Source organism: Vipera ursinii, assembly GCF_947247035.1.
Source record: "Vipera ursinii genome assembly, chromosome: 1".
Lineage (NCBI taxonomy): Eukaryota > Metazoa > Chordata > Lepidosauria > Squamata > Viperidae > Vipera > Vipera ursinii.
Genome location: NC_139512.1, coordinates 103,176,320 through 103,202,063, shown reverse-complemented (window position 1 = coordinate 103,202,063; position 25,744 = coordinate 103,176,320). Strand labels below are relative to the sequence as shown.

General features: G+C 37.4%; 1 protein-coding gene across 1 annotated transcript in view; it reads right to left on the bottom strand.

Moving 5' to 3' along the window:
* Positions 1-1,590: 1,590 nt before the first annotated feature.
* Positions 1,591-25,744, bottom strand: part of KCNC1 (potassium voltage-gated channel subfamily C member 1) — a gene marked incomplete at both ends in the record, with an annotated part of 173,330 nt that continues 149,176 nt past the window's right edge. Inside the window, 3 exons of the mRNA XM_083376847.1 lie at positions 1,591-1,655; positions 4,710-4,898; positions 21,246-22,179. Of these exons, the coding sequence (XP_083232973.1) occupies positions 1,591-1,655; positions 4,710-4,898; positions 21,246-22,179 (1,188 nt within the window). The remainder of the gene's footprint in view (positions 1,656-4,709; positions 4,899-21,245; positions 22,180-25,744) is intronic.

The window sequence follows — 25,744 nt, the reverse complement described above, 5'->3', positions numbered from 1 at the left end:
CATCATCATCATCATCATCATCATCATCATCAATAGCCTTAGCTTCTTCCTAGGAAGTAGTTAAGTCTTATGATGTGATGAAACTGTAATGTTTTGCTTCAGTGCTTTAGCTACAAGCAAATTTATGATGAAAATTCTAAATGTTTTCTTTCAATCTGAAGTAAAATGATATGATTCAAAACTCTATGACTACCTTTAATGTTAGGTAATTTAAGATATTATTTAGTATGATTAAAAGGTATCTAATTCTACATCTTTCTAATTACTATCAGCTGTTAAGAGAACCACAGTAGTAAGAAAAACTGAATTCACATGTTCAACTAAATAAGCCAAACTTTTATTATTAATCGAGAAAGGAGAAATAGAGTAAAATCTACCAAACTCTCTAGGCTTTATCTATTCAGTTATGGAAATATTTATTAGTGTTGTGAAGACTGAAGACATCAGTTGTATCAAGGATTCGAGAGGTGACTTCCTCAGGCTCTCACCAGTTCACCAACTTATAAGCAAAGCATAACCAAAGCTTTTTTTCTCTCTCATAGTTCCATTGGGAATCTTTCTATGGCATTTATTTACAATTTCAAAAGCATTTCTTTGGGAAGTTGTGGACATTTCAGAAAGGAATTCTGATTTACACTATACAGCAGGCATCGAAACCATCATACAAAATTTATTTCATGCTAGAATTATTTTGCATAACCTTGTGCATGCATTTTATTCGGAACTCTAAATTGCAGTGCCATTTTGTTGTTTCTTGAAACTCCGAAATAAGTTTATATTGAAGTAGTTTCCTGATTTGTATATTGTAAATCCCCAGGTGTTGTTGTTGCTTTTAAAAAAAACAATGTTGGTTTCTTTTTGGTTGAATTCTTTACTGATCACTTAATATAAACAATTTGTCATAAAGGGTCTTCACACTGGATCTATACACCAATAAAGTACAGAGCTGGAAAATTAGTTTAGACCAGCTGTTTCCATCAGGTTCAAAAACTGGTCCCAGATTTCACAAGCATGCCAACAAAAACAGACAAGAAAAGAAGATTGTTCGTACATTTTACACAAGTCTAGTTGGATGAAAAGTTCTTGATTTTCATGTTCTGCGTGATGAATTTATGAAGGCATGGTCAATGTGACTGCCAATTGCACTTTTTAAACCATCCACTCTTGTGATCATGTATACAAATAAACAATCCATTGCAAAGGAATGTACGGCTTTAGAATATCTTTACAGTTTGCTACCACAACATATGTAAAAGTAAAGAGCTTTGAAGGAAAATATATTAGTTTATCTCCCCACCCTCCCCCAAAACACCCCTTTAATAGTAAAGTAAGTTAACTTGTACAATCTCAGGGGTTTTCTTTTTTTCCATGCAATTCATGCTATGAAACAACAACAATGAAAAAAATCTGCCATTTGTTACATTCTGGCCATAGAGAAATCCTGCATATCTCCCTCTTTGAAACCACATATATCATCCTGCAAACTTGCATGGAGGGAGATTACATTTGTCCAAAGAAGAGGTCTTCTATGCCTGCATAGTTCCACCCAGACGTTTATAAGCCATCAATGTCCATCTCGTTTTCTCCATGTCAAGTCACTTTGACTGCCTCTGTTGGCATATATTTAGCAATGACAGGACTTTCTTTGCAAAGATCTGCATGTAAAGAATATAATCAATACTTGAGCTTCTCTCCTGTGCTTTTCAAACCAAGCTGGGTGTTTTATAGCAAGGAGGAGAAAGGAGAAAGAGCTACATGCAGAGGCAGCCAATTTTCTTTTCCACCAATACTTTTTTCCCATGCAGTCAGCCAGCCAGCTAGAGACCTCTCTACAGTGTATCTTATTGCTTTCAACATAGAAGAGACACCATGCAAAGTTTTGTCCTACTCCTTGTATTTTGCTCACACTCTTGTAAGGTTCCTATGGCTCAACAATATCCTGAGAAAAGCAAAAATCTTTAGTCATTGGCAAGTTTCAGCATTGGACTATATGACAATCTAACCCACTTCAAAAAGCCAGTGGATCTACCATTAGCTGAGAAAAGCACATACCAGGATGGGGTGCACCACCACAAGAAACTATGCGGTGCCTCCAGTTTAGCATCTTATGTACCAATAACATGCAGTGTTATGGCCTGCCAAAGCAACTAATAGTGTCAATTTAGCTCTACATGGTGAAGGATCTGGTCAAGATAAGTGTTACTAACACCAGTAGTAACACCAACCCCATGAGATGCTATCAAAAGCCATGATACTTTCAAACATCAGGATCTGGTTACAAGTGATACCACATAAGCTAATGAGAAATCATTGCTTTGCTTTCCCCTCTTTTTATTAGCTTTATTATGATTGGAATACTAGAATCTATAAGACTATTCTTTGTGACTGATCCATGCTATGGAATGGGAGACCAAGAATGTCTCATGAAGTTCGAAGAATTCCAGGCTTGAAGGATCTTTCTACCATTTTCCCATGTCTGCAAACTAAGCTGTTAAGGCTTATAACATTTCAAAACCTTGTTTCAAAAGAAAAAAAAGGCAAAAACATAGCGTATTGGATCAACATCAGAATGGGCAAACCCAATAACGTACAGCCTGATCGCAGCAGCATCCTTCATGCTTTGACATGCCAAGAGTAGTATCCCTTGCAACTTGGCCTTGGCTGGAAATGGTGGAGGAAAAAGATTCCTATGTTTCAATGGTCCCACTGCTATGATACAGAGAGAGCTATAGAGGAGCTAGAAAAAAATAAGTGCAAACCCTCAATCTGTCATAGAGAAACTGCAATACTAGCAAGTCACTGTGTTGTATGTGATTGTACTGAACCTTTGTCATATCATACTGTATTATCTGATACTAAAAATGTCTCTATCTTTCTACCCCCTCCATCAAAAGCATTTATAGTTCTGTTGCTATAGAGATACTACTCAATTTGTTTACCAGCATTTTTGCATGCATTTGGTTTACTCTTCCTTCTGCCAGTTTTTTAGTCATGCATCAAACAGCTCAGCAAATCAGAGGCATTGTTATGCAATCTATGGAATGAAACTCTGTAGAAATACTAAAGGTGTCCTTGATATATTCCCCCACCCCTCAACACAGGCTAACAATATGTTGACATTTATCATTCCTTTGGCCAGCTGGCTCCATCCTTTCAATCAACTGGGTGGAGTCTCATTCTTTCAGTGGCTTTGGGAGAATTGTTCATTGGTCATCCTAAAAGAGGAAGGGTTTAGAAGCCAGGTCCCAAAGCACTAAACCAAAAACCAGGGCTCAAGCTGAATGAAAATGACCAACGTGTATCCAGTATAGAATCAGGTATAAAACACTTTGCTACCAAGGTAAACTTAACCAAAAACTTTCATATAAAAGTACAATGATCCTGCTATATCTTATCATTACTAAACTTTGAAATTATAATCATGTATACTCTATAGTTGTCCCTTTTTTCCCCTGCCAACATGCAATGCATCCTACAGGTTTAATAAAGTACTAATTTGTGCCACACTCTGTAGTTTTTGCAGTGTCTGTAGAAATATTATTATACTCTGCGGCTACAATCCACAAGGTTTTTGTCATAATCACCCAAAATACAAGTCGAAGTTCTGCATTTACTTAACTGAATATACCATTCAGTATTCTGTTCAATATGAAGGAGCTGCTCATTTGAAGCACCATGGCCACAATGGAGCCTTTGTTTATGCTTACTTAAATGAAAAAAAAATACAGTTTTTCTAAATATGCATTTATTAATGTTATCATAGGTGGAACCTTAACAAATTTGAGATTTTAATTCTCATGGATTTAGATTAAGTATGCCACCATTTGCTTATTTTCCTTTCACATGTGCAGACAATATTGTAAGAAATATTCAGGAAGCTCAGCAATAAACTTCAGTAAAAAACAAAAATTCAGCATCAGTTAATACAACTGAACACGGGAGCATAAAATGGTGGTAGAACTTTGATGGTAGTACGAGAAAAGTGGCTATTGTTCTGAACTATAAAGCATTTATGCCTTTTAAATTAAACTAGGAATTTTCACCAGAGGTGGACAAATAATAGAATTTGCCTGCATTGTCCAATTAGCTACTAATTACTAACTTCAACAATATAATATTTCCAAGTTGACTAGCCTGTTTAATGATGGAGCTTTTCTTAATTTGGTGGTTTACAAACTAGGATCCTGAAACCCATTAGGGACATGAGCTTCTGCCAGGAGAAATGGTAAAGAGATATTTTAATGACCACTTTCCCTCTGCGAAGAACTGCTTTTGCCACAGAGAAGCTTCCTTCTTGCCTCTGCAAACCTTCTGGGAAAGAAAAGTTAAAGAAGGAACTAACAGCAAAACTGTAGGGTTGAAAATATGTGTAGTGTTGAAAGAAAGGGCACCAGGTTGGCCCAGGACTGCCATAACAACAGTATGGGAAAAAAAATCTAAAGTGGAGTCATATGACCACTAAGGTTATAATTCACAATAAAAGAACACGTTGGACATCCTTATCAGGTAGAATTATCTTCAAATAATAGCAAACGGCAAGTGCAAATTTCAGCCATCTCCATTTCTTGTCTGATGGATGGATTAAGATGTTTGGCTGTTACTTTTAGTGTAAGAAACCAATATTCTCATACAAACTTAAAACACTGTTAAATAAATCATATCTTAAACTATCTTACTATCTATGTGATTGGCGGACCTTATCTACATACCCTTTCTTATTCCTCCATCAGGCGGGCAGGGATATTCCCCGGTTGATAAGAGGAAGCAAGGTCCATCTCTCTCCCGAGTGCCAGAACGGGTAAATGGCAGACTTTCCTCAGGTGACATAGCCTGGTCTATGTGGGGACAGTCTTCATTTGCCAGCGCTGCCTTGGCCACCTCCCCATTCAGTTTCGAATCTTCAAACATATAAGCAGAAGGCTATTGAAACACTAAGCATGCTTTCGTTGACATGAAATCTCTCGGTAGGGTTCCAAAACTAGGTGGTAACGGTATGGGGTGGGGGAAAGGAGCACATTTATCCTGGGTAGCTTGGTGAAGTGCAGGGCACTCTTGTTTAAAGAAAAAAAAATGTTAATGGGGGGAAAACAGAAAAAAGAGAATGTTAGCTTGCTAGAAACATGGCTCCTAACTTTGTAAGCAGAAGTCTGTAATTAAAAACATGATTATATCTAGTAGGATGGAAGCTGGCACCCAAGTGGTCTGTTTCTCATCTAGCTGCCTAGAACTCACAACATTTTCTGAGGCTGGCACTCATGATGATTCAGATTGTGTTATTGGAGTAACTTCTAGCTTTGTTGTCTTACTTTTTTTTTCCCCCAGTATGAATTTTGAACAAACTTATCCTTAAGTTTCCATTTCCGTATATACAAAACAGTGGCACTCATTTTATGCAGACACACATAGCATGCAATGAAAATGTGATAGCAGAACATAGATTTTTTTTTCCACTTTAAAAATCCATGTGCCAAGAAGTTGACTGATGGTTCTTCTCCCTCCCCCGCCCTGCCCCACCCTGCATATTTCTATGGCAGCAGAGGATGCTGGATATCTCTGAATAATCAAATGAGATTGGAAAAACAAACATACATGGCACATGATTAAAAATGGCTTGTAAACATGTTTCCATCTGCATGTTTTTAAAGAGAGCTGACTGTGTTTCCTCTGTGTGACTTGCTTCATAATCTCAAAGCAATTTAAAGTGCTCTTTTAAAATTGTTATTAAAGTGCGAATTAGCATATTAGGAATATAGGTGAAATATGGCATAATTCACTGTGGTCAAGAAGGAATCACTTATGTAAAAGTAAACTTTTCAGAGGAACTGACACACTATAATTGCATCATTCAAACTCTCAGTTGCACAATGCTTACTACATAAAGATAGCTGGCTAGACATAGAGGTGTCTCAACACATTTTAAACTAAAGGGGACATTGATGGAGCCTAATATATTCTGTTCTTATGCTAGAATTTAATGCTCAGACTTGTCCAACGCGGTCTGTAGTTTCATTGATTCATAATGGGTAATTAGTAAAAATCAATCTCATTTAAAAGAGATCATGTAACAATCAAATGTATTCATCAGTAAATAATTTGAAAACTTTCTGAGACTTAAAAATTTTTTAAGAGCATAACATATACAAATAACATTAGGATGCCTCGAATTGCGAGATGAGTGGCAAGTAAATTTGATAAAAATAGTAATAATAATGTTTCTTCCTAAGTTGATCAGCTTTCTTATTCCTGTTATATAATTTTAGGGAAGGGTGATCTGATCCTACTTACTACTTTGTGCAGTAAGTAAAATTGGTGGACAAACCACTTTTGATTTTTACAATCCTGTAGTTTATACCTGCTATATTGACTCTATAGCTTATTTAGGAACTAACTACTGTATTTTACATTTATCTTTACAATTACCTGGAATACAATGACCATACAGAAATAGCCTGGCATGGCATTATATTGTACCTTACCAAATTAGCAAACTGAGTTTTAACAGTATCTATTTCTATCTGGCTTTTTTTTTAAAAAAATTGAAGTCTGTTGGATCAAGCAGTTATAAATGGATAGTGCCAAGTACCTGATGCTCATTAACTTTACTATAACTGTATTCAAAATCTAATGACAACTGGCAACAGCACTAAGTTTGGAACATCTCCAGGGAATATCCAAGCAACCACACTTTTAATGCAAAACTAAAATGTAATGTAAAAATTTAAATTTCAGTGAGATTGCTAATTGACTAGAGAGTATAATGGTCTTCAAAATCTTGCAAGATTTGTAAGGTGAGAATATTGAAATATCATGAGATCTTAGATGCAAATGACAAAATCTCCGCAGATTTCATAGTGAGATTGCCAAAACGTCACGAGATTTGAGGAATTTGTGAAAATTTGATGATTTTAATTCTATTTTTCCTGTGATTTGTGTCATTATATAAAATTGCTTGATGGCCCCTGCCACCTGAAAAATTTGCCAATCTCAGACCTATGTTTTCTGTGTTGACCTGCTTGCAAATATTGATTGCTTCATTTTTTACTCTATCATTTACATTTTTGTTAATATTTCCCTCCAACCAAAAAGTAATACTTGGATTTTGAGAAAGTTTGTGCATGTATTGCCATTCTTTAGAAGGAAATGACATTTTGTAAATTATCATGGAGAATTTTAATTTTTCACAAAAAAAATTAAAAAGCTGCTTAATCTGGACTTCCATCACAGAAGAGAGCAATTAAATCACAACATATAAAAGGGGCCAAGACAAGGAAGCTTCTGGGCATTTAGTAGGATATAAATAATTTACATTTAATAAATAATACATGGTTTTTAATAAAATTGATTCATGTAATCCTCCAGAAGAAGAGGAAAGATGGCACTTTTACAAGCTGGGTATTATGTGCTTATTTCTTAAGACAGCATACGAACTATGCCAAGACAATTGAACTCTCAAGCCATGTTTGACCCTGGAAATTTCAGTCTCTTTAAAATGATTTTTAAAAAGATATCTGGACATCTTGTAAAATGACTTCATGATGCCCAAAATATATCCTCCACCCCCTTGATTCTCACTTGAATTCCCAATTCAAGGAAGGAATCTAGATATTACAGTACATCAGAACCAATAAGCAATGGCCTGTGCCAGTGGTGGGATTCAAATATATGAACAACTGGTTCTCTGTGTGGATGCCGCTTCCGGAAGTCCATTCTGGGCCTGGGCAACAAAAAATTAGCTACTGTTTCTGCTGAAGTGGTGTGAACTGACTGAATCCCACCACTGGCCTGTGCCCATTTTTCTTAACTCACAATTCTCAATTTTCTGATTTAGCAACAATGGCTGCCCAACTCAGGAAGTAAGTAAGAAATGATCCTGAAGGAGCCAGAAAAGTTCAAATATCAAATCTGTTATATCCAGATGATTTCGGTGAGTGAGGCCTGAGCTTCAAAACTTGTCATAATATTAGTGAATCTGAGTTATATCAGTAGAGGAAAAATACAAAGGACAATTATTATCTTTTTAATAAGGGGTATTATTTTTCTCTTTATATAACATTTGACTCCTGTAATTCTTCAAAATATAATAGAGGTCACATTCAGGTTTATTGCTTTCTATTATATTTTGTTTGTTTGTGTTTGCAAAGAGAAAATGAAAAAAAAATCAAAAGCATGGAATTATGTACATTTTCCCATGCCTCTGCTTCTAATCTCTTGCAAATTCTGTAAATACAAAATATAAGATATTTTTTTAAAAATGGAACCAAACCGAGCACTATATGCTCAATTGCAAAAGGTTTAATATACTAGGTCTGCGCCATGCTTTGAATTAGATTCCCCAAAACCTATGGGAGCGAGAATGCACCATCTCTTTGCATGCTTTACAGCAGCTGGATGTTTTCTTAAGTTAGCATGGCAGTGAAACACAAAGCATTGCACAGCTGTGTTAGGAAGCATAATGCTTCAAAACAGCACAATATCAAAAAAAAAATTCTCTGCTCTAAGAATGAGAAAATGCTTGGGGATAGAACAATGTGACACTTCGAAAAAATAAACAGGTGGGCACCTACTTTTAAGATCAGGACCACTCTTCAAAATATAAATATTGTTTGGTTTCTGAATATCAACAGATGTGAGCATCATGATGTCACCAGATGGAGAGGGGCCAAAGTCCATGACCCTTTTGATTTGGGAGAAGAGTTTTTATGAAGTGAAATGGATATCAAAAACTAATTTTGAAGGAATGGAACATTTTAAGGGATAATCACTAGAATAGCTAAAAATTGGACGAGAGTTGTCCCATCAGTTGAATCATTTCATTTGTGCATTTTCATTCGTGAGCAAGAGATTATTTGCACCGTTACTGTGGATGCATGTTTTAAGAATACTGACTGTTCTTTTTAAAGACTCCTAAAATCTTCATCTATGATTTGGGATTCAGTAAAGCAGATGATACAGTCTAAAATATAAGTTGTATTTTAGGAGACATGCTAAGAAACCTTACAATATCACACTTAGTATTACGGAGCAATAAGCTAAGTTATGTCTATTGTGAATTAGAAACTTGACATGGTGGGATGGCTTGGTAACTTTCATGTTATCTGAAAGTAATGCTGGTGGATTTGGAACTCTTGGTAGGGTGATCTTGTCTGAAAAAGGAGGTTAAGATAATGCATGACAGGCATGAGGGAAGATGGGGCCCTCCAGATGAGATGACAGCCAATCCACTCGGAAGAATGAATTCCAAAATCAAACTTGATAGAAGGCAATGGCAAATCACTTATGTACTATTGTGAAGAAAATTATGGTGTCATGGTTCCGACCGACAGTCAGAGATGAATAGAGCAGAACTCTGAGGCTTGGAAATTCCTCAAAGAACATGTTTATTAGTTACAAAGTATCAGCATGTTAAAAGTGAAACCAAGTCTGGAGTTTCAGTGTAAATAAGGATGTCATCAAGCATGGCTGAAAATTGAAACAAATTTATGCCAGATGATGAAAATCTCATGTTGAAAGGGAGTCTCTATAATTACTGGAAAGGAGCCTGCGGGGATGATATTATGTAGTCCAAAGCTAGGCTGCTGATAATGCCAATACTAAAAGAGAAGCTCCTTGTCTTTCAAGGACATATACATAATGTGAGAAGCAAGGGAAAATTGAAATGGTCAAAGCAGTACGAAGCCTACTAAATGAAGCCTACTAGGCATAAAAAAAGGTAAAGGTTCCCCCGCACATGTGTGCTAGTCGTTTCCAACTCTAGGGGCTGGTGCTCATCTCTGTTTCAAAGCTGAAGAGCCAGCGCTTGTCCGAGGACGTCTCCATGGTCATGTGGCCGGCATGACTAGACGCCAAAGGCACATGGAATGCTGTTACCTTCCCACCATAGTGGTCCCTATTTTTCTACTTGCATTTTTACGTGCTTTCGAACTGCTAGGTTGGCAGAAGCTGGGACAAGTAACAGGCACTCACGCTGCTACGCGGCACTCGGGATTCAACCCGCCAAACTGCTGATCTTCTGATCGACAAGCTCAGCGTCATAACCCACTGAGCCACTGCGTCCCTTCTACTAGGCATATGTAGGTTTAAATGGGCCAGATTAATTACTATAAATCAGATGACCATATGATAAATATTTTCAGACTATGTAAAGAAATCAAGAGTTAATGTCTGTCAACCATGACTTCCCTACGGATGGACTTGGTTATAAATGTTAAGATATTATCTGCTAGAATTAATGTCTGGTAGGAATCTCAGTGTTATATAAATGTATGTCACCACTACAAATGCAGTGGTGGAAAACACTGACAACTTCTACTGCAACTTGCATTTAGTAGTAAACATAACATTAGAAAAGACGTGGGCACTTCAAATGGTTAATTGGAATGTAAAAGTTAGGAAAATGAATAAGCTTGGAATTACATGAAGATTTGTACTGGGGAAAAATAATAATACAGAAGAAAAGTTAACAGATTATTGAAGAAAATATTGCGTTGGTTGCTGATGTCTGCTCTGTCTAACAAAACCACAGATTCTACTCTTGGGCAACATCAAAATCAAGTAAACCAATGAGAGGAAACCAAATATGGAAATGGAGAAGTGCAACCCTAGATGCTGGAGGACTAGCATCTAGGGTTGCACTAGGACTACCTGTCGATAAAAAAAGATAACTCAGTCCAGAAAGTTAGCAGATAGATGTTATGTTATTTGATTGATTAGCAATCTTTTAAAGAAGAGCAAGCATAGAAAATTTACTACTGATGTAGGACTAGAATAATCATGGAAGAGGTCCAGGATATGCAAATGAAGTTAGTGAATCCCAAAGGTGCTTTTTCAAAGGCAACTGGATTTTTGTTGTTTTTCCTTGAAGACATTTTGCTTCTCATCCAAGAAGCTTCTTCAGTTCTGACTGAATGGTGGGGAATGGAAGGATTTATATTCCTTGCAGTCATCTGGCCGCTAGCACTCTCTCTGAGAGTTGTTGAGGCCACTTGGAGGTTCATTTGTGCCTTCAGGGTCATCTGAATAGTGCAAATGGATGTGGGACCTTCTTGGAACTGATGAAACACATGTTTGCACTATTCAGATGACCCTGAAGTCACAGATGAGAAGCAAAATGTCTTCAAAGAAAAACAATGAAAGTCCAGTTGCCTTTTGAAAAGCACCCTTGGAACAACCATGATTTGGATGACATGAAGTTAGTGAGGAAATGTATCTACGGGTAGATATATAGATTATTTATTTATTTATTTTATTTATTTAATTTAATTTGTATACCGCCCTTCTCCCGAAGGACTCAGGGCGGTGAACAGGGCAATAAATACCAACAATACAAAATACAAAAATTAAAAACAGATTAAACCATAGTGCCCAAATTACCAATTATCTATTGATAATCCTTTACCAATTGAATTATAAATACCAGAAACATTTTCAGAGACAACATATTCAGGAATTGACTCCCTTACAAAGTAAAGAGTCAGTAAAACAGCAACCATACACAAAAACACCCCGCGCGGAAAAAAAGCATAGGGAGAGATATAATGGTTCAGAATAGAGAAGGAAGTAAAACAAACATGCATTTTGTCCCTATAATCATTGAACTTGTTCAGCAAATCTACTGTAAACCATGACAAGACTGGAATAGATGTCAGCTAGAACACAATTCAAGCTAGAAACACTAAAGTCTGAGATGCCTAGACAAGCCTACTTTCTTAGCCGAAGCAAAAAGACCGAAATGAGCTCATTAAATAAGCAGACCCGGAGAGTGAAAAATATGGATTAAAGTTAAAGTTTAAAGTTACAAAGATAATGTCAACCGACATGCTAATGAACTCAGAGCTGATGTGAGAGAATGAATGTAGATGACAGTTTTGATTTTCTGGGACTCAGAATTCAAATTGGACAGCCGAGCAGTTTGATTCATGGGAAGAAGGCAAGGTTAAATAAGATCAAGGGTATTTCTGTGACAACAAAAATCAGTATAATTAAAGTAATGACTTTTCTAGGACTATTATGCAACTCTGAAAGCTGGAGATTGAGAGAGATCAAAAGATAGAACATAAATGGCTTTAAATAATTGATTTAGGAACAATTATTAAGTACCATGGACTTCAAGAAAATCCAGTTTGTCCTGGATGAAATAGTCCTGATTAGTCACTTGAAGTGATGACCAAAAAGCAGAGAGTCACATACATTGGGCTTCAGATGTGAGCAGGCAATGGAGTAGAAAAAATAACAGAGCTTGGCAAAATTGAGGGAAGTGGAAAAAGAGAATAGAACAAGTGGCTCAATGGGGTTTAGAAGCTTGTAAGCCGCCCTGAGTCTTCGGAGAAGGGCGGGATATAAATGGAATTTTAAAAAAAAAGATACCTGGACTGTCCTTGGAAGAAATAGGAATTATTGGTTGGAACAGGTTGAGATAGTGGGTATTTATCTGTATAACTGCCAAAGACCAGGCCTGACTCAATGGAACCAAACTTAAAACATATTTTTTAAAATATGCCCTGTAAACCGCCCTGAGTCCTTCGGGAATAGGGCGGTATAGAAAACTAAATAAATAAATAAATAAATAAATAAATAAAAATAAATGTTTAAATTAACTTTTGAAATAGGATTTTCTTTCTTTGTAAAAATCCATTTTTGTTTATGCATCAACTGAGAGCTAGTTATTTAGCTATTAGTTTAGTTCCAAGTGAAAATATTTGTTTGATTATATACACGGTTTCATTAGATTTGGTAAAATTCCAATACAATTACATTTAGCTCACTTCTGAGAAATTGCACTTTATAATATAAAGTTGAGAGTTTGGGGGTTCTTGAAATGAATCATTATTATCCTTTTTGTTTGCTCTTCTTCCCACCCCACTCCTTATAATTTATGCATATTTCTAATGGTTTTTGTTACTCATGCTTTAATCACCATGGTTTATATTATGCTCAACTAATATATGACAAATTAGGATCCAGCCTTCTTCATTCAGAATAATACATTATTATAGATTACAGCCATATATTTATTTCTCTTTTGTTGAGAAATAAACACAAAAGCACCTATCTAGATTTGCTTCATTGAAAATAAAAGGGACATTTTCAGTCAGGCTCTAGATTAGCAAAATATTTGTCTATCTTGTGCAGCAGACTCTGCTCAGAAAGAAATGTTATGCTCAAGTGGAATTCCAAAGGGACTCCAATTCTGCTCCATTGTTTGCTGTGAAAGGAGATGACCTTTCATCTAAGTACTCTCTCAGGAGTAGTTCCACTGAAAACCAGTTGACTCATTTTGATTGTTAAGGGTAGGGTAGCACATTTGCCATTAATTATAACAGAGAAGAATTACAGAAGAGACAAGAAAACTCAGACAAGTAATGATGACATGAGAAAATGACAGCTCAGAAAGATGATGGATACAAGTACAGCTTCGAGCTATGACAGAAGTGATTTTGAAAACAGTGGTGGAATCCTCTTACAGCGGATACATTTTGGAATTATTCTGCTGGAGAGCTATGCATCTTAACTTGTTTTCCATGCAGATAGTACTAAAGAGAGCAACATAGCCAATTAGTGCCATGTTGCGTCAAGTACTTACTTTTTCTTTTGTTATTTATACCTTTTTCATCAGGATTTGTGTGTGTGTCACAACCTCAGTGGAGTTTACCTACAGCCTGTGATATCCCTTGTTGTTTTGGATTTAAAGAACTGTACTCTAATGTCCTTCTGTTGCTCAGTATGGAACTCAGGTTGATGACAATTGAAGAAAAACTTCAGAATATAAAATGTGACAGTCTGTAACATACATAAGTTGGAAGCAACATATAGGAGTAAATAAATAAACAAACAAATAAATAAACCAAATAGTGAGAAAGAGAGAAAAAGAGAAACATGAAGAACATGTAAAGACTTCAGTTGTTTCTATACAGAAGCTGATTTTAACTATCTCAAAGCTTTATAGTTTTAGCTTTTTGAACCAGTAATATTGCTTTTCATAAAACTTAGAATTATCTTATGCACATATCTAAGTGTGTGATTCAATGCCATCTTTGTAGCAACAAAGCTTACCTTGATAAAATTTAGCTTAGCATACTAAATCTAGAGACCCTTAAACCCAACCTACCTGTGAGTAGTTACTCACCAGTGTGTTGAATTGGATCCCTCCAGGAAACGTGGGTCCCAGTAAAGATCTTTCAGCCAATAATCTCTCTCAAACCTTACTGGCCAACACTGTGATCTCTCTTCTAGACAATACCCCCATTTTTAGAGACACAATATCTCATACCTCTACTAATGAGTGAGGTAGCACAATGGTTTACTGACCGCTGAAGCAAGGGGTTAAAAATAAGCATGAGAAGTTCAGGCAGTCTTTCCTTTACAGGTCACTCTGGAAAGTTACAGTTGGGTAATCCTGAAAAAACAGTTTGTTCCCAGCAGCACTTCCAAAAATGTACCTCGGAACTTGAAGTGGTCTTGCAGTACTTACGGCCTATCATAGATAGTAGCCCTATCTATGAAATCATACTAAAACCATAGCAATGTTCTGTTACGATGCGCTATGCACAAGTCAGGCATTGAGGGATATTATATTACATTCAATGTACAGCTGGGAGAGGGAGATTTAATGTGGGTACTACCTCTCCCCGTTACCCTTTAAGACCCCTGAGTTTAGATTCATTCTTAGATAATAAACACTTCAACATGGTGATCATGGAATCTATGCCATTCATGGAGTGGGAATGAATGTGAAGGACCATGAGAGCAAGAATGGTTGGTTAATGAAAATAGCAGATGCAGAAGAACCTCAGCAGAAGTTTACATCATGTATAAGAGAGTAAGAAAAAGTACGCTGAAAAGATTCTTATGAAATGATTGTTTCCTCCCTTTTCTAGTTGTGCAAGCTAATCATCATTTGCTTTCTGTTAGTGGCCTAGTATAAACTTTATCACCAGCTCTAGGATTCAAATCACCTATGCTTTAGGCTTCCCATCTTACTACAAATTCTGATTTTAAGACATAATTCCAAATTCTGATCAGATTATTATCTTGGATTTTTTTTTAGTACAGCTGCATTGATGTTGATCAGCATTGGTGCAGAAAGTGACCACTGAAGGTCAGATGGCTGTCAACGTGACCTGTGATTGCATCATTTTCAGCGAAGCAAATAGATTTGGATAATGCCACAAGGTAGAGAGATGCTCATTTTGTTCCTACCCAGTTTCAGTTGGGTGACTGACATTCACATTCACAAATTTCCAAAGTCAGACACATAACATTGCTGCTAGGCTTTCATTGCGTGCAGAGTGAATGATTGTCCAATCTTGGTATTTAAGGAACTGTAACACAGTTGCCTCTATTTATTAATCACACATGACTGAATCCAGGATTTAGGCATTCCTAGACAGAGATTATATTGTATTGCTGAAGCTAGAACTTCCAGTTGGGTTAACCATAAACAGCATCATCACTGAGTTATTTATTTTAAGTACAAAGACATGGAATATGCTGAAAAGACAGCCAGGGTAGTATTGCAGTGAATGTGAAAGCCTAGAACCAAGGAACCTCAGTATCTAGTCTACCTCAGCCATTGAGGGGGTTACTTTGAGTCAGTCCCTATCTTTTAACCTAATCCCTTAGTATAGGTAATTTTGGAGGAGAAAACACAATGCATACTATTTGACCTCATATATTTTAATAAAGAAATGTAGAATTTTAGACCATGATGGTTGATTCTAGGGAGACAAATTAAGTCAAGGGTGGATGAAATGTTCCAGTAATAGCTCAAATTCAGTCCAAGTTTGGGGAGTAAGAAAACAAGTCTTCAAATTCTGTTCAGTTTCTACTTGTATTCTCTTGCATATAAAAGCAGAGAGCCAAAGTGAAATTGACTTTCAATATAAATCTGGAAAAATCTCACTTTTGTGTCTCAAAAGAATAAAAAATATCAACATGTCATTATTTACACTTTGCTGTTTCAGTTCAGAATGGATCCATCCCAAATGATCCTTTATGTGAATAAGCATTATAAACTCTGTATAATAAAACTGCATCTATCAGCCATCTTCTCTTCCTCAACCTCATCATGCTTTAGACTTCAGACTTCCTATTGTATGCTATCATGCAATCACACAGTGAGTTTCTCCAGCCTCATCAGTCTCAGCAGAGAAATGTTTAATGCAGTGTTAGCGAGACCTCTAAAATATTTCTCAATCTAACAGGCTCAAGGGAGAAAGCTTGCTACGTATGTAAACTCCGTTTTCATGGGTTTCTCATGGAAATGTAATGTGTTTATATCCTTTCTCTGGTCTACAAGTAGCTGAATCACACTTATGCCTTGATCATTGCAGCAAAGGGTGTTAAATTAAGTGATTGAAACAAATAGTATTGTGCTTTTTTTGGTCTTTGTTCCTTTTTGTAAACAAAGGGCCTGTTAACATGAAATCTCTGGTGATTTTTTTCACTCCCTCTTGGTCCTGATAAAGTTATCAAGAAGGGCAAGGGCTCCAGTCCAAAGAACATGAAAATAACTAGCCCCAAATTGAAATGAACAAGTATTTATGTATCGGTTATTTAACCCTGTTGTAAATCTGAAGACTGGAATATCTTCATTTTTGTCTTACGTCGGTACCTCAGTGGGCGTGGAATGGGTTGAATTACCATTTAATGAAGGATAAAGTTTAGGATTGTTCTCAGTGGAGTAGTCGGCTTCTACTGAGCATAACCACTGGTCCTGCTTGGTGCCTATTGTTTTTATTAAATGGGAACGATTCCATTTCCAAGTTCCCCCTGAATATATTGGAGATGGACTCTGAGGCCTTCTGCATGTGAAGGAAAAACTTGACTTCTCAGTGATGACATGTCATTGTATAGTTCCATTTGGGTTGGGTAAAGGGAGCATTGCTATACCTGTGGACATTGCAAGCACACGCTATGCTCCACCAGTTCCCCCCCTTTAATTAAAACAGTGGGAAGCTGTTTTCCTGCAAAGCAGTCAGCTGTTTATACATATAGTAGTCAGCAAAGCAGTCAGCTGTTTATACATATAGATTTGCTACACTGTCTATGGCAGGGGTGTCAAACTCAATTTCATTGAGGGCCGCATCAGCATTGTGGTTGCCCTCAGGGGGCCGGGTGGGTATGGCCTGGGTGGGCGTGGCCTACTGGGTGGGCGTGACTAGAGTGCGTATGGCCTACTGGGTGGGCGTGGCCAGCTCTACACCGTTCGCATCAAGGCTGCCTATGGGGGCCTGGGCAGGAGTGGGACAGATCTGAGGGTCTCTGGCAGAAGGAGGGTCTCTGGGCCAGGGCCAAGGCAGTGGGGGCCGTTCCCTCACTGTTTCCAGGATGGCTTCGCGGGCCACATGAAACCACTTCGCGGGCCGGATTTGGCCCCCGGGCCTTGTGTTTGACATGTCTGGTCTATGGACTCATACAGGCCCTCAGGCATTCTTAGAAAATAATAATTGTGGCTGACTGCAGAGGTTCCAGGAAAAAGGTAAAACTAACATGAGATTACAGACTGCATTTTGAAGATAGGGGGAGGAGAAATTATTAGAGGGAATGGCAGGAAGCACCATCATTAACCTGCCATTGGATATATGGGTATTTTGTGATGGAACAAATCTAGGTGCATGAGGAGGTTAAGTGCTTTTTTGGCAACCATTTTGTGAAAGTGCTCACATGAAGCGCTGAAAACTGCAAATATGCTCACCAAACACAACATCTTGTCTGACTTTTACTGCATTCAAATATACCTCGTTGGCTTAGTAATTTTGCTGCTGTGCAACTAAGATCAGGAATCACTTTTTCCTTCAATAAGGCAAAACAGTTCTATTAAAGTAAACTATCCATTATGAGGTAGGTAGTGCAATCCTGTAGTGAAGCTGGTTATGTGGGTTCTAATGAATTCTCCAAACAGAGACAACTAGACCATCCTAAATGAAATGGTGTGGTACTTGGCATCATTTCACCTTAGTCAACAAACCAACATATTATCCTTTATCGTACCTTTACTACATTGGTTGGACTTGGCCTGAGATCATTTGTTTCAGCTCATCTGGTAGCCTAGAACATGTTCCTTACTTCTAAACACTGGAAAGTTGCACCAAACACAGGAAGAACATCAAATATTTACCTTTGACTGTTGACAGATTGATATCTGATGCACAAATGCACCCATTTCACTCTTTTCATTAGCCTTTTAATCACTCCAAAACTCTTTAGAAGAAAATAATAATAATAATAAGCTCTCTTCTTTAATGTGGACTGTAAAAGCTGGAGAAAACAGATACTTGTGCAAACATGAAGGAATAGTTTTCCACTGGAAGTGTTACTAATGCTACTACTAGCAGAAGTCATTAGAGGGAGATTTAAATAAAATTTTGGGATATTTTAGTACATTACAAGTAGAATAATCTAATCTTAAAATTTCTTACTGCACCAGAAACTGACAATCGCTGATCAATATCTTATTGCAAGGCGCATAGAACATTCATTAAATCTGCCTCTGAAGCAGCTATTTCCTTGTATTCTATACAACAAAGTAGCTGATCACTACATGGGAGAAATTATAACAAAATTGTAAAGAAAGCATGTTTCTTCAGATATGAAAATGAGAGTAATTAAAGAAACCTAGGATAAAGTGGGCATCTACAGTCCTTCTCAGATGCTATCTATTTTATAGGTCAACATCCACCGATAATTGAGTGTTGGTTATGATTCTCTTTGGTTTATATTCACATCCAGGGTTGGGATACTAAGTCCTGTGATTGATACTTAGAAGTTTAACTTATGATGGCATTCGTATACAGGAAATAGGATTTACTTGGAATCTCCAGATCTCTTGATTCTGGATATGACAGAATCCTCCTCAACTCCTTAATGCCTTCCCTGCCAATTAAGCATTAAACATTTGCTTCTATTGTATTGAATAAACAACCAGGTACTGTAATCCAACTCTATTAAACAAATTACAAATGGGCTCTTGGAGTTGATGAAAAGCACAAACAAACTGTTGACTTTAAGGCTCATGCATGCAAGCTGGCCAATTGTTTTCTGCACATAACCCTTTTCATGTATAGAACCATTTGTGGATGTCCTAACATGAACTGGGCTGCATAGAAGTGCTAGCCCAGTCATAACCAGTACAAAAGAGCTGTTTGGCTTATATACAGTACAGTTCACTTCATACTGCACATAATTCCAAATGTGAGAAGAAATAGACCAATGATAACAGGTGGCCACAAACTCTTTTTACACACATGGGTCACATATGATTTCAGAGCCTTCATGAAAACCAATTGGTTCTCTGAACTAAAGGCACCCAATAAGCAGGGCCATTGTTCAGCAATTGGAAGTATGTAGCATACTGCTTTGTAAGCATTGTTTTATCATCCCTGTGTTACAGAATCATACATGTACTTCTTTACTCATGAAGAAGTTGCATTATTCTTGGTGACGACTTTGTGATAAGCATTTGCAACCTGAGAAGAATGCGTAGGTATGTGCAAAGGGTAAAATAGTAAAGAGGCAGTCATTGCATGGATTGTGGCCAGCCTGGAGCAATGGAAGTCTTCAAATTAAATTAAAGGATTAAAAAAAATCCACAGGAAAAACAGAGGCAAAATGAAAACTTTACCCATCTGGATGGATTTTCAAGTTCCACAACGAAATAACTGAAAAGTTGTACTATCTCTTTGTCATCTCTTAGAAATTAGCATTTGGCACTGGTGAAGCCACACACACAAAGGAAAGTTATACTTCTTTTGTGTTCTTTCAATAGCATCCACATGCATGGCTATGAGATGGAAAGAGAAGAGTCCTCACCACATGGAGCAATAAATTAGATTTTCCACAAAAGTAAACAAATAAATGGTACTGCAAGACCATCATAAGCTCATCCTTTAAACAGATTCTTACCCCTAAAGAGTAGCATTAACTGCTGTATAAACAAGTATTTTTCTCAATATATACCAATCAGAAATGTCCCACCCCCCCAACACTTAGGCTGAATATTGCACACGGCTTGCAACTTACATTGATTTCACCAGCCTGTGTCTGTTTTTCTTAAAATTACATTTCCCCCCCCACAGAATAGGTCAATGATATTCCATGGATAGAGGTAGATTATGGGGTTGAACTAATCAGATCAAAGCCCTGTACATTTGTGTGCTCTTTTGAGGAGTCTCATAAAACTGAGACAGTCCCAGAACTGACCACTAGCCATGGGATATTATAACATATTCCATGATGACTAGTATTTTTATTCCCCAACCTCTCTGTTGAACCAATGTGAAAAATAGTTTTGTCCGAATGGAATTATTTTCTTATTGCTTTCATTTATCTCTATTTTTTTTAAAAAAAGATACCCTGTGAAATTATCGCTCAAGCCTCTTCAGAAGAAATCTGGCCCAATGGCCACCAAGCTCCCCTTTTTCCATCAGCCTTTTAATAGTAGATGGTTGAAGAAGCTGTTGATTGTAGACTGTTTTCAGGAGAAAGCATTGATGAGCCTCGTGTTTTGAATGCTAAGTGCTATGCTTCTGCATGATTCTACTGGGTTGGAATTGCCTGCCACAGAATAAAATCCTTAGCTGTGTGTCTTTCTGAACCTCATCACATGTCTTTAAGAAATCTAAGCTGCCATTCTAATAAGTAAATAACCACTTGGAATAACCACTTGGGGGCGAATGTTTTTCTTATGGATCTGCATGTAGATGTAAGTTGCTGTATGCTTTGTTCTTCTAATCCCCCAAACCCATTGGTTTTCTGCAACTTTAGAAGTAGCGGTAGCTAAGTATAAAAGGAAAGTAGCAAGCTAGGGGGAAATGTACTGTAGGTTTGTGTTTTCTTTTGGGGGGGCAAAAACTGTGCCCTTGACTGCTAATATGCTAAGCAGCAGGCAAACTTTGTGAACCAGCCTGAAATAAAAAATGTAGTCTGTCAGTAAAAATTGTAGAACTGAAAATATTCCTCTGCTCAATCTAGTTATTCCTTCAGAGCCTTTAAGTATCCTGTTAAACAGGACTGATCTGAGGGCTCCTTACAAACCTGTGCACTGCTAAATTTTGTTTATCAGCTTCTCCTGTTTGCCATTTGTCCCTGCAACCTGTATGTCCCACACATGATTCCATTTGTGGCAGTGGGACAGCAATGGGATAACGTGCTATCCATTGGGCTAAGAATGCAGTCTGACTGAATCTTTCAAGCTCTAGAAAGGATGGAGATTAAAAGTCAGATGGACATTCCTCTAAGAGGTTTCCTACCTGCTCTGTTAATTTCTAACATTTCTTCTTGGGCGAGTGGGCATGTGTCGCTCTGAGTACTGTGGTGTGGAGAGTTTATGACAGATTTACAATAATTGGGGGATCCCAGCTGGGGCGGCCGCGGGATATGCTTCTTTTTTTTCTTTGGTAGCTTCTGCTTAGCCATAGCTAAGGAGTAATACATTCCAAAATTGTTCACAATGACGGGTACAGGCATGGCAATGGTCAGCACGCCTGCAAGAGCACAGAGGGCCCCCACCAGCATGCCTGACCAAGTCTGAGGATACATGTCTCCGTAGCCCAGGGTAGTCATGGTGACAACAGCCCACCAGAAGCCAATGGGAATATTTTTAAAATGTGTGTGTTCACTGGCACTAGGGTCATTGGGTTTAGCACCTATTCTCTCAGCGTAGTAGATCATCGTGGCAAAGATTAAGACGCCCAGTGCCAAGAAGATGATGAGCAGCAAGAATTCATTTGTGCTGGCACGGAGAGTATGACCCAAAACCCGCAGTCCTACGAAATGGCGGGTCAGCTTGAAAATTCGCAGAATTCGCACAAACCGGACCACCCGCAAGAAGCCCAAGACGTCCTTAGCAGCTTTGGAAGACAGGCCACTGAGTCCAACCTCCAAGTAAAAAGGGAGAATGGCCACAAAGTCAATGATATTCAAGGTATTTTTGATAAATTCCAACTTGTTGGGGCAGAAAATGACCCTCATCAGAAACTCAAAAGTAAACCAAACCACGCAGACCCCTTCAATGTAGGTCAGGAAAGCCTCCGTCTCAGTCTCCTGATAGACCCGCACCTGGGTGTCATTGCCAACAATTTCCTTCTCTGTCTTGTTAACGATAGGATTAAATCTCTCATGGGTCTCGAGGCAAAAGGTGGTGATGGAAACCAGAATGAAGAAGAGGGAGGCAAATGCGATGTACTGTAGAAAGAAAGAAAAAATAGAAGAAAACAGTTAGAGAATTAAGTTTCTTTGGGAAGGATAGAAAGATCACCAAGCATACAGAGATCCATTTGTGACTCATTAAAGGAAATAGGGTTGGCACAAATACCTAAATGCAGATTCTTGGCACTCTTTCAGTAAAGTAACCAGGTCCTGGCCTAGTTAATTTATGAGCAAAGAGAAGGCTCACATACAATTCAGGAACCATCTTGGAAATCTTGTCATTCTCTTGTGTGGAATTTGTTTTGCAATTTCTCTCTTAAAAAAATAAAATAAAAAAACAACATGTTTACAACATCCAGGAAAGTGGATGTTGTTTGGGCCATTCAATATTCTGGAGTCATAAAAAAGAGGCGTTACATTAAATGGAGGAAAGGGTTTTGCCAAAATATATGGTATAGCATGATTCCTTTAGAAAAGAGCCAGGCCAATTGTTCATTTGGTATAGTGGAAAATTCCCAGTGTTTATCATTGTATCCCATGACAGCTGATGCTACTAAGGTTAGGAAGTTTTAGCAATGACGGGAAATTTTTTTTAAAAGTTGTATTATTTTAAGTCATAGCCTTGTTTTAGTTTGGTGATCACAGCATTTTATTTGTTGCAAGCCTCCTTGAATATCTGCATTAAAAGCAAAACAGGTCATAAATTCAAATAAAAGAAATGCAGCAATGAATAAGAAGGTAGGGAAGATTTTTTTTTAAAAAGGGGAGGTGATAATCATAGGTATAACAAGAAGAAAAGTCAGATAATTAAATATGTCACCAGATCTTTTATTAATCTGATGCTCTTCAGATTGTATATGTATTCAGATATATTTGAATTTCAGCTCCCAGAATTCCATTCCAGCACAATCATGCTATAGTTCATATGTATGTATGGTAGGCATGATGTTGGTAATATAGGTATGCAAAACAAGTGAAGAATGATATCAGATATCATGATCAAAGTTTTCAGGTTAGAGGGAGGATCTGTACACTAGCAAGACTTGTTTACAACCGGGTGCTGAATGCTTTATGAAAATTTTGTATATGTGTTTGTGTGTGTGTGTGTGTGTGTGTGTATGTATCTATATTACTATATCTCTCTGCCTCTGTCTCTGTCTCTCTTTTTTTGAACAGAGCTGCTAGTATACTTTAGATTAAATATTGTATTGCTTACTGTTGTAAGTAACATCAGGAAAGTAGTACTTCACATGCTTAAAATCCCAGTTATTCAGTCCATTTTCTCCCCCACTTACGCTGTTTCATACACATGACCTAGTGCTGACATGAAGCCCTGACACAGTAAAGCCCTTGTTCCAGGAAACAACTAAAACCTCCAACCTCATAAGCACAAAATCAGGAATGCATAATTTATTACTGTACACAACATTTGAAATTTACTAATGTCAGGTGGATGTTTAAATAGCTATTTAAAGTTCAATAATAGATATTTATTAAGAATCTCTCCAATTACATGCTCATTGCTTTCATTGTTCCTATTTTTCTGATCTCAGAAGCTGGAAAAAACTTAAATGCTTTGGGATCAGAGCACCATGCTTTTAGGTAGTTCCTCACCCAATTACCATAGTCCTATCATGACTGTATTCAGAAATCACTTGATGATCTATTCAGGTTATTACACAGTTAATCCTGAAGGTGATAATGTTCTGTCAAGGATACCCAAATTTCAAAGAAATTTTGATTGTTTTACGTCTGTCGGTTTCAATGTAACCATTAGTTACAAGGAGAGTATTGCTTCTGTTTCACTCCAGTGCTGCTACCATTTGTGTGAGAATTCCATATTAATGTAAAAATGGGAATGTAGGTTTATTCGTATGCATTACAAGAATGCCTTAGGCATGCCTACCAAGTTGTAGTCTCTGAAATGAGAATTAATGATCCAGAGATAGATACCTTAAAATGTGAAAGACAAATATTCCAAGTTAAATATTAATTGTCAGCGCAACAAAATATCAATCCAAAAACGAGAAACAAAAAGTCAGAGATTGTACTAAAACATCATGGGCTTATGATGAATGAAACTACCGTATGCTTAAACTCGACTCAGGGTGTTTCTATCTATGATTTGTTTAGTGTGTGAACCAGTAACTTTGGATTGCTTGTTATCTAACATAGCAGGACCACAAACCAGGAAATAAGATACGGCTTATGACTTAATGAGCCATTCTAGTTCCCATTTAATATGAAATGAGCCAGAGGACCCAAGTGGGAGCAATCAAGCAGTTGGCACTGGGCACTTTTATTGTGACATCCAAGATTTTGAGAAGCAGTCCTTGTCCCTATCCTCACTTGCTAGACTGTAGTGCTGCACAGTGCTTCAGATATGAAAGTAAGAAGATGCTTCAGAGCATACAGGAGTGCACCCAAAACATCTGTCTGTAACTACTTAAAAAGCAGCTTATCCTAGAGGTGGGCAGTTACCTCCATGCACTCCAAAGCACCTTTTTCCCCTCTGAGTTCAGCAGCACTATCAGATACCATTGGAATACATCACAATTCCACCTTATATAGGATAGAGTTGCTTTTTTTACATGAAAATGGGATAAACCGAGTGCCTTAGAAATGCGCATCAACTAAAACTTGTAAAAATTAATTGGAAAGCTAGTCAGGAAGCAATGCAATAAAACAGAAGAAGGCCACTATGGCATTTGTGGAAAGATTAAAAAGCATCGCTGTGTGATAGGTTTAACTCCTATAGCAATGACACTTCTGAGGAATAGAACTAAGCTAAAGGGATATGAGAGAACTATGTAATTTTTTTTCCAGGAAAGACATATGCTAATTTTATACTTGTGAATCTGAACATCATTTCAAAATTCACATAGTTGAACAATATCATCATCATCGTCATCATCATCATCTTCATTCTTCTGCTTCAGAAAGACCATGTTTATATCATAGTTAAAAACCCAACACAGAATCAAAGCTTTCCATATAGGATAAATAATAATTCAGGCTCAACTAATCATGCAAATTTCATATCTTCAAAGCTTCCAGATAATGCATAGATAATAACAAGAGAAAAGCTATCATGGCTAGATATTCTGTTGTTACAAAGTATATTATTTGTCAGGTATGCTGGTCATAAGATGCTGTGGCTGAGAAATGCTTCTGTTCCCTCCTCCCCCCACAAAAAGTTGACCCATTGCGAAAGCTAGTTGGCATGCAGTTGCTATGGTCACCAAGGCAAGTTCACTGAATGTCACCAATGATTAAATATCAGTATTGGACACCACTATATTCAAAAGTTTGTACATTTTTTTCTAGCTATCAGCTGTGGAGAACTGTTCAGTCATGGTTAATTAAGTGTGGAGGAAAAGGCCTTCATTCTCTTCATTTTAGAGTCTTGTAGCAAACCATTTTCTGCCATCAACGTGTTATCTGGCAGTACTTCAGTATAATACTGAGAGGTACTCAAGATTTACACAAATGTGAAAATACGTTTGCGAATGCTAGCAGATAATCTCTTTGCCATGTGTTTCTTTCAGGTTCTCTTCCCATCTGTTGAACAAGAATTTGCTTCAGAAATTTATTTCAAAGG